Below are 9,996 nucleotides of genomic sequence, written 5' to 3'. Positions count from 1 at the left end.
CTTTTTTTTTCTTCTTTTCTTTCTTTTTTATTTGGCCTGAGGATGGATCCTTCAGGGATGGGTATGGGTGTAGGTGTAGGTGTAGGTGTAGGTGTAGGTGTATACGTGTATACGTGTATGTGTATGATTGATATCTAACGGGTTTGGATCATTCATTCATTCGTTGATTGATTGATTGGTTGATTGGTTGATTGGTTGGTTGGTTGGTTGATAAGCTGAAATGATTATGATGATATTGAATTCTGTTTTTTTTTTTTTTTTTTTTTTCTTTCCATTGAAAAGTGATTTTTTCTTTTTTTTTTTCTTTTTTTTTTTTTTCTGTTTTTTTTTCTTTCTTTTTTTGGTATGGTGGTCGATTGATGTCGTCTCTTGTTGTCTACCTAGTTGAGGGTTTTGGTGGGGGAGGGGGAAGGGGGGGGGGGGGGGTTGATGGATTGGAGCTGGTGGTGTTTTTGTTTTTTTTGTTTGGCTTGGGTTGGGTTGGGTTGGGTTGGATTGTTGAATTGGGTTGAGTTTTTATGGGTAAGATAGATTTGGAGGGGGGTAGGTAGGGAGGGAGAGAGGGAGGGAGGGAAGGGAGATGGGATTGGATTGTTGGACTGTTGGATTTTTGGATTGGGTTGGATTGGCTTTTTATGAACATGATGGGTGGGTGGGTGAGATAGGTTTGGAGGGGGGGAGGGAGGGAAGGGAGATGGGATTGGATTGTTGGATTGTTGGATGGTTGGTTGGTTGAGGGAAGGGAGGCGAGGGACGGAATGGCTGTGTGTGATACAGCTTTGAGAGAGAGAAAGAGGCTTTATATAGATAATATAAGTACAGTAAGTAAGTAGCTTGATAAGCGAATTATGCATTCGTGGATTACATACATACAGAAAGATGAAAAGTAAATCAGCAGGCTTGAAAGAAGAAATCGTGCTTCGCTTCAACTCTCACACCTCTCGTGGATAGGAAGATGGTTTTTCATATATATATATATAAGGGGGAGAGGGGGTGTTGGGGAACAAGTCCGAATGAGTGAATGAATGAATACCTAGGTGGGTATGTCTCTCTCTCGTACGCTCAAAGAAAGAGAAGAAGATAATTTCGTCGGAGGTGGTCTGACGTATACATGCATGCATATACAAAGCGAAATAAGTAGGAGAGTGGAGATGATGGGTGGTTTTCACGGCTTCTTGGGATTGCGAAAGGGTGGATGGATGTGTAGGTTATGGGTTGGGAGATTTCGGGTTGGAGAGGGGTGAGTAGGTAAGGTAGGTAGGCAGGTAGGCAGGCAGGTAGTACTCGGCAGAGTCTTATGGTATCTCGAAGTTTTCAATGTTTTTTTGAGATGGAATCTTAGGATTGGTTAGTCTTTCGGGAGTTGCGAAGGCAGATACGGGATTGGGTTTTGGGGCTCTGGGCAAGATTGATGGTTCGGTTGGTTTGTGAGGTGTGGAAGGGTTGGGCTTTGGTTTAGAAGGAAAGAAAAGGGGGGGAGGGAGGGGGAGAGAAGGCTTTATTGATTGATTGGTTGATTGATTGGCTATTCTTATTCGCTTCACTTTAATCCGATCGAGGACGTTGAGTAGCGTCTTGAAGCGATGAATCGCACTCGGAGCACGTATCGTAAAGGGTAGAGAGTTGTTTGTAAGCTGGGTGGGATATTCATGAGCTGGGTGGGATACCTAGATTGGATCAGTTGTTATTCGATGGGTCGTACCAAAGTATAACAGATCGGCGGAAAGCTTGTATCGCGGTTAGAGGCTGGCTGGCATACTAGATATTAAACCTAGTGAGTGAGTGCCCATCGGAATGATTACGCTGAAGATCGGAAAGGATAGAGGAGATTTAGGAGATCGGATGATATGATTTTTATACGATTTGCTTTTTGTAACTATTACGCAGTTGAAAAGTGGTGGTTGGCTGTTCAAAGTTGGTCTTGATGTTCTCGCTTAAGTAGCTAACAGCAGTTTGGCTAATACTGTAGTCGAGGGAGTGGATAGATGGGCGAAGTGAGGAGTAGAGAGTGAGGAGTGGAAAATGGTAGATTTAAGAGTCGAGAGTTATTAAAAAAAGTTGAGGATAAGGAGCGTAAGGCTTTATATAAAAGGTACCTAGATAGGATAGGAAGGAGGTGAGCTTCATCCGCTATAGCGTACAGTACCTCACGCTCTGTGCGGTACTCGGCAACTGCTGTTGGCCACTTGAGCGAGAACGTCAAAATCAACATTCGACATTCACCCATCACTTCTCAATCACTCAACAATTACAAATCCAAATTAAATCAAAAAAAAAAGGTTTTATTCTTTCGACTCCCTTTGTTCCTCTAATTTTTTAAGCTTGAAAGCTCACGGACCTTAATCCTTACTTAGTATGCCAGCCTTCGGCCGCGATGCAAGCTTCAATTCTATCAATTGTATATATATACATATATTAACACAGCCCTCTTTTTTCTCCCTGCGATGTACCTGCCTAGGTACCTATCCTCGGTACTATCCCATCCCATCTATCTATACATACATGTATATAGCAAGCAAGCAAGCAAGCAAGCAAGCACACTTCTTTTCTTTCCTTTCCTCTTTCCTCTTCGGCCAACTTTTGGTTTCAAAGCCACTTTCTTCTAAAGCCACTTTCTTTCAAGGCCACGTTAGTTCCACTCCATAACTCACTTACATACAAAGTACAGTACAGTATCAAGAAAGTATTTTCTATCTTTAAACCCCCCCCCCCCCCCCCCACCCCAGCGAACGCACTTAGCGACGGATCTATTCTATCCGCTTATCTACCCATCCCAAACCAGGAGAAGAAGAGAAGAAGGCACACACACAGTCAGTCAGTCAGTCAGTCAGTCAGTCAGTCAGTCCTTCATTACTGTCTATATCCCTAATAGCTAGCTAGCTACGTAGACTTGTTTTGCACACATACGAGAGAGACACGAGTTTAATGTCATCTTCCCAAACCCAAAAAAAGGGACGGGTCGAGGATGTATTTGTTTTTATTTCTACTATCCTAAAGGAAAAAGAAGAAGAAAAAGAAAAAGCGAACCCCTCCCTCTAAGAGTGTAACAATCTTTATCGGTTCTGTATTATTAGGGGCCAAATCTCAAATCTCCCCCAAAAAAAAGAAGAAGAAAAAGGGGGAAATAAAAAGAGGAGAATGAATAACATAAATAAGTATCAAGATTTTTTTTTTTTTTTTTTTTTTTTTTTCGAATCCTCATATACGACGTGCCTTGCGCTCCCTTCCCCCCTCCCCTCCTCCAATTTCCCCCGCCCAAATCACCAAACAAAAACCCCCTCAAGAGACAACAAATACTCACCTACTTACCCCTCACCCCCCTACTCCCCTACTCACCCACTCCGCACGGAATGCAATCGCCCTTTCTCCTCGATCCGCAAATCCGCAAATCCGAAAGCACCGGTTCCGCCTTGGAAAGAAAGAATGCGTGCGTGCGTGCGTGCGTGCGTGAAATGAAATGAAATAAAATAAAGCCTTTTGCTTTCTTCGCGCTTCTTCTTTTTTGATTTGGGAGAGAAATGAAAAAAGAAAAGGAAGAGAGGGGGGGGGGGAGGAGGGAGGGAGGGAAGAGGAAGAGAGGGAAGGGGGGGAAAGGAAGAGAGGGAGGGAAGAGAAGGAAAAAAAAAGGAAGGGAAGAGACGGAAGAAAAGGGAGAGAAGGAAGAAATGAAAGGCTTGATTTATAGACGGGATAAGACGGGATAAGACGAGACGAGACGAGATACCTAATAAGCTCATCCTTCACCCTTCATCCCATAGCTTCTTTCTTGAGAAGAAAAAAAAAAAGGGGAAAAAAAAAGGGGTGTGGGGGGGAAGAGCTTCTCACAGTCAATAAAAAAAAAAAAAAAAACCCCCCCGTTTTTCGTCCGCCGAAGCCATCGTTGGCTTCCTTCAACCATGATAGTTTGTAGAGAGGTAGGTCCGGATCGAGCGACTCGGCTTTCAGCGCTGAGAATATATTAGTGGATTTTTTTTTTCCGTATTGGTCCTACTGGCCTTGCTGGTCCCTGCTGGCTCTGCTGTACTCTGTAAGCATCAGCTCCGTGGTGTTGGCTGTTGATATCTGGGGGGAGAGAGGGGCGTTATGGGAGGGAGGGAGGGAGGTAGGTAGGTAGGTAGGTAGGTAGGTATGGGGGATTTGAAACCCTCGAACCAGAGACAGACACAGACACAGACACAGATGGCGGGAGTTGGGTTGGGTTGGGTCTGCTCTGCTCTGCTGTGCTCTGGTCTGGTACGGCTGAGCAAAGTCGGAGAGAAGAAGGAACGAGAGAAGAGAAGAGAAGAGGGAGAGAGAAGAGAGAAAGAGGAGAGGGAAATGGAAGAGGAAGAGAGAGTCAGTTCGCCATTGGTCTTTCAAATGGCGATCGATGATGGACAACCAAGATTTCGATCTCGATCCCGGGCCGGCAGCAGTTGGCGTCGACCAGGAGTCTTGCAACGAGCTTGCTACGATGCGATCCACGCCCTAGCCCACTCTCTCTCTCACTCCCACACCCAAGCCCAAGCCCGTCTCCAAACCGACCCGTTCCGCTGACCCGGTCCTGCCGCAGCCTGGTCTTCAACATTGTCGTCGTCGTCGTTGAGGGCCTCATCTCCTTCACGCAGCCGGACATCTGGAACGCGCCCAACAACACCACACCACACCGGCGCCAGGGGGCCAGCAGGAGCCGTACCTAGTCAACGGCGCCGACAGCACGCGCTGACGGACGTTCGGCACCACGGCCTTCGGCTGCTGCTGCTGCCGCTGCTGCCGCTGCTCGGCCGGGCGACGTGTGAGATTGCTGCTTCAGCGCCGTGGTCTTCGAACGAGGCGTTCGCATTGGGATATACCTCTACCACGACGAAAAAGGTATTCTTCCGAAAGCTGACAAGACCGAGATCCTGCAGCGCGGTTGCAGGATCTGCTTGCTTTGGCAGTACAGCTATGGAGGGGGCTGACAGCAGCAGAGACAAAACAGCCGAGAGCTGGCTGGGTCGGGCCCGGCTCGGGAGATCCCCAATCCAGCTCTCCCTCGACGCGACGCCGTGGAAGAGCCCGCGCGGCAAGGTCGGGTACGGTAGGGTACCGCACGGCATGGCTGGCACCTACCTCATCCTCATCCTCTCATCGGCCTGCAGTGCGCCGGCGTGCCGGCTCGCCTTCTCCTCGTGTCCCCGCCCGCGAAGGCCATCCGTCCGCGTCCGGGGGCGCCGTCGCCGTGTCGTACGGCCTGATCGTCGCGTCGCGCTGGTGGTGTTCGGCATCGGCATGGCATCGGCATCGGCTCCGCCGTCCGCCGTCCGCCGTCGTCGTCTCGGAAGGACCGGCTCACCCGGCTGAGAAGGATGACGGCAACGTCGTCGGCAGCGCGCGAAAGGTCAGTGGGGGTGGGGGTACCTGTAGGGGTGTGACCTACCTATCTACGTAGTACCTACCTACTAGTACCTACCGTACCCTACCTAACTACGTACGTACGTACTACTAGTACTTAAGGTTCTAGAGCTTGCACACCGCGATACGCCATCTCCGCTTTGGGAACGTACGGTGCGCACTGTACTTATTATACTACATACCCACGGTACAGGCCTAAGTAGTACAGTACCGTAGTATTACCCCTCGAGGGTGCCTTAAAAGTGTAGCTTTCACTTTAAACCCCCTGTTTTTCCCTCCCCTCGAGGGGTAATACTTACGCCTGCGACGTAGTACTACCCTAGTACCCTTCTTATACTTACTACTGTAGGTACGTACAGTAGCGATGTTAAAATAGTCCTACGCCCTACGCACTTCTATACTATACTTAGTATACCTACCTACCTACTACTACGTACGTAGTACCTAGCTACGTAGAACCCCCCACCCAACCCCCCCAATTCTTTTCCCGCACCGAAAAGTCAAAAAATCTGCACTTTCTGGAAAAGATACTACGTCGCAGGCGTAAGTATTACCCCTCGAGGGTAGGGAAAACAGGGGGTTTAAAGTGGAAACTAGACTTTTGAGGCACCCTCGAGGGGTAATACTTAGGCCTGTACCGTGGTATGTACGTAGTAGTAGTATTAAAAACAAAAACTAAACTATAAAAAAAAAAAACCTACACACGAAAAAAAAAAAAACATAAAAAAAACCATAAAGAAAAACTTGAAATATTGGAAGGGTAGGATGGGCGCGTCGGGAATGTTTAGACGGACGGAGACGGAGACGGGCTCAGGACGGCCGGGTCGCTTTCAATACAGTGGTGATAATACGGTAATACGGTAGGTAGGTAGGTAATCCTACTATATATCGAATTGCTGAGACTGGGACTGAGACTGGGACTGCTATGGCTATTTTTGGTTGGGTATCTATCTATCTATCTATCTATCTATCTATCTACCTATGTAATACGTATCTACACTTAGTACTACGTACTACGCACTTACCAGTGCGACTCAAACTGCGATGCGGGAATTTTACTTTGACTTTTTCTGAGAGGGGGGGCCTTATTTACTACTACGTAGAGGGGATACGGACGGACGGACGGACGGACGGACGGAGGACGGAGATGCGTGGAGGTGCTAAGTAAGGTATATAAGGTAAGTCGTACTACTATGTTAAGAACGAAAGCTCTGCTCTTACTAGTACATGTGTATGTAGTAATTAAGTAGTACCTAGCTTACTAGTACCGAAGTAGTAGGTAGGTATATTGTGTACTTCTAGGTAGGGACCGAGTGCTACTTACTAGGTACTTACTACTTACTACTTACTACTTACTACTTACTATTACAGTACTTATCTAAGCACTACGTATCTAGGTAGGTATCTATCTAATCGAAAAGTATAGTTGGTACAGTACAGTACCGTACGGTAACAGCCAGGTTGGGAATAAGCTTTTCTTTTCTTTTCTCGCTGGTGCTCTTTATATAGTAGTAATAGTAGTAGTAGTAGTAGTAGTAGTAGTAGTAGTAGTAGTAGCTCGCGAAAGCATATCAGTCAGGGGTTGGTAAGTACTACTACGTACTAGTACTAGTACTTAGGTGGTGAGTTTTCGTGTCGCTGAGTGTCTGGTGCACGCACTGTATGTAAATACTGTACAAGTACGGTAGTAAAATCGAGGGTTCAAGGACCGCGGCCGTGACTGAGCCACCCACCTTCGGAACCGCAAGCCTTGCCTCTGGCTACCTAGGTAGGTAGTGTAAGTACGGTAGCGCTCCGATCAGGGGTAGGAGGAAGCCCCAGGTGCTACTACTACTTACAGTCGCAAGCTTCACCAGCCGGGGCCATCCCTACCAATCAAACGAGGAAGGCTTCTTACACTTCGAGTTTCAATCTCGTTCGTCGGCCGTGTCACTTGATCCTCGGACCACTCGGCCTCTTGGTTTGCTGGCCACGTCTTGGGGTATGAGCCGCTGTTACTGCTCCCGTACTGCTCCTGCTACTACGTACGTAGTACTACGTATTCATGATCGGCACGGCGACGGCGACGGCTTCGGCATCGGTACCCGTTTCGGCTTCGGCATCGCATCTGTCGCATCTATCGCATCGCATCGCATCGCATCGCATCGTATCGGCATCATCAAACTACGTAGTAGTACAGTACGTGAATCACGACACCCGCCCGCAAGGCAACTGCGCCGGCCGTCGTCGTCAGCCACGGGTTTCCATATGCGACGACCGGTATTCCGTTTCGGTCTCTGGAAGGGGGAAGAGGGAAGGGGAAGGGGAAGGGGAAGGGCGAAAGCTTGATTGGATTTGATTGGATTTGATTTGTACAGGTACTACTACTTCTACAGGCATGCACAGGAGGCGGAGAGTCAGTCCGTCGGCCGAAGAGACGAGAGGAAGGGTACCTAAGTAAGTATAGTACCACGTCGTAAGTACGTAGTAGTAGTAGTAGTAGTAGTAGTAGTAGTAGTAGTATATTAATAAACTGCCTACACGCAAATTCGCCTCGCTCCGGATGCATCTCCCATCGGACAGGGGAGAGATGAGACAGACGTGTTGACTGACAGCACGATGGATGGGATGGGATGGATGGGCGGTAGGGGGAGGGGGAGGGGGAGGGGGAGGGGGGTGGGCGTTGGAGACAGACAGGGTGTACGGGACTGGGACTACTACTACTACTACTATGTATGGAATGCGGTGAGACACGGCCATGCGGGATGCGCCTGGATGATACCTGATGTTTGGGCTGCGAGCTGCTTCGTTGTGGCCGGGGGGGGGGGGGGGACATTGCGTGGCGTGGCCGTGCTGGTGGTGCAGGGTCTTGGCTGACTGTCTTGGCATGTTGACAAATTGACAAAGTGACAAATATGGATATGGATATGGGGTTGGGGTTGGGGTTGGGGTTGGGCAGGAGCGGACGAGGCGCTGGCTGTGGCTGTGGCGGTGCTGGTGGCCGTGGCTGTGGCTGTGGCTGTGGCTCGGGCTCGGGCTGGGGCGACGGTGGGCGACGGTGGGCGACGGCGTGGGCCATACCTACCGACTTGCTTGCTGGGAGGAATCGGGAATCGGTCGGCCGTATTCCGTACGTACGTAAGGGATCAGTCAGCCATGGAAAGGGAGCCGCAGGGCAAGAATGATAACATGAAATCGAAGATACGTAGGTAGTAGGTACTACTACTTCCATCTGTTGCGAACTGAGCCCTTCTCTTCGGCTGGCCCATAGACCCTAGACCCATAGACCCATACCCATAGACCCATACCCATACCCAGACCCATACCCATACCCAGACCCAGACCCACCCATACCGGTACCGACCTAGTCCCCTCCGCGCACCGAGGGTCCAGAACAACTCTCTCTGTACATAGCCGGGCAGCCCAGGCCGAGCGATTTATGCGTCACCATGTTGACCCGCTGGACACATCCATTGCCGTCAGGGCATAATCAGACAACTATCCCGAGGGACTCAGTGAGGGTCGTATAAGTACCTATGTACGAATGTATGAATGAGAGAGAGATCGAGTGCGTGATTGCGTGGAGAATGCGAATGCGAATGCGAATGCGAATGCGAATGACTAACTGACTTTTTTGGGATTCTTAATTGAGCCGGCCCCACACCAACAATCACACTCGTTTGGAGCACCGCAAATAGGCATTAATGCTAAAGCCCATCCTTCATCAACTTTGGGATCCTCATCTCCAACAACCGTAACCGACCGTCCGACCGTCCAACCGTCCAACCCAAAAGCCCAAGTCAAAGGGCCATTCTTCCCACAATCAGTCTAGTGCGGCCAAGATAAGACCAGCCTCCACTCCAAGCGAGGACCAGTCGTCACGGGACCTCAGGCTCAGACTCAGGCTCGCTCAGGCTCAGGCTCTGATCTCCCTCTTCCCTCAACCCAACCCCCAACCCCCCAACCCCAACTCATCATCCTCGACTCCTTCACCTCTCTTCTTGACTGCCACCCCATCCCATCCCATCCCATCCCATCCCGTCTCATTCCATCACCACACGCCTGCTCATCGATTGATCTCCGGGAGCTCGTCGTCTCAACCGTCCTGCCCGTCATCGGTCGCCAGCAAACCTCAAGAACACGTCGACGGTCGGGTCAGCAGCAGCACCGCACTGCAGCCTCTCACCCTTGGAAGCAGCACAAAGGTACGTAGCCATATACTTCCCACCTCTTCCACCTCTTCCCCCTCCACCTCCTCCACCTCTTCTACCTCCACCTCTTCCACCCATCTCGAGCAGCCGCACGTCGCTAGCATCACCATCCATCATACCTCTTACCGCTACCTGGCGCTGGCTGCGCCCTGTCGTACGCCGCGTGAGACACCGCTTCTTGTCCCACGACCTCACCGCTTCGCGTGTGCTCGAGACTCATCCACCATACCATACCAGAGCTGACGGGTGTCCTTGCTGTTAGATCCTGCCTCTCCTCGGCCCTCCCGTACCATACCCGTCCCGACCTCCGCACCCCCGATCCGCCTCGTCGGTCGATCAGCAACATCCCCCTCTCCTCGACCTAGCAACAGCATCCACGACTCGTGTATCGGTCTGCCCCGATACCCAGAGTCCATAGTTGAAGCAAGATGAC

At 50.0% G+C, this 9,996-nt stretch overlaps 2 protein-coding genes across 2 annotated transcripts; both read left to right on the top strand.

The window, feature by feature from the left end:
- Nucleotides 1–4,926: 4,926 nt before the first annotated feature.
- Nucleotides 4,927–5,322, top strand: L3040_005905 (uncharacterized protein; the record flags this gene model as incomplete). The annotated part of the gene is made up of 1 exon (XM_066155715.1): nucleotides 4,927–5,322. The coding sequence occupies one exon, from the start codon at nucleotides 4,927–4,929 to the stop codon at nucleotides 5,320–5,322; it is 396 nt and encodes a 131-aa protein (XP_066011227.1).
- Nucleotides 5,323–9,056: 3,734 nt separating this feature from the next.
- On the top strand, nucleotides 9,057–9,981 carry L3040_005904 (uncharacterized protein; the record flags this gene model as incomplete). The annotated part of the gene is made up of 3 exons (XM_066155708.1): nucleotides 9,057–9,106; nucleotides 9,440–9,557; nucleotides 9,826–9,981. The coding sequence occupies 3 exons, from the start codon at nucleotides 9,057–9,059 to the stop codon at nucleotides 9,979–9,981; spliced, it is 324 nt and encodes a 107-aa protein (XP_066011226.1).
- Between the last annotated feature and the right edge of the window lie 15 nt (nucleotides 9,982–9,996).

Source organism: Drepanopeziza brunnea (genome assembly GCF_022702325.1).
Source record: "Drepanopeziza brunnea f. sp. 'multigermtubi' strain 214-2 chromosome Unknown ctg10, whole genome shotgun sequence".
In the NCBI taxonomy this organism is placed as follows: domain Eukaryota; kingdom Fungi; phylum Ascomycota; class Leotiomycetes; order Helotiales; family Drepanopezizaceae; genus Drepanopeziza; species Drepanopeziza brunnea.
The sequence above is the reverse complement of the archived record's forward strand: the minus strand, read 5'-3'. Positions and strand labels throughout refer to the sequence as shown.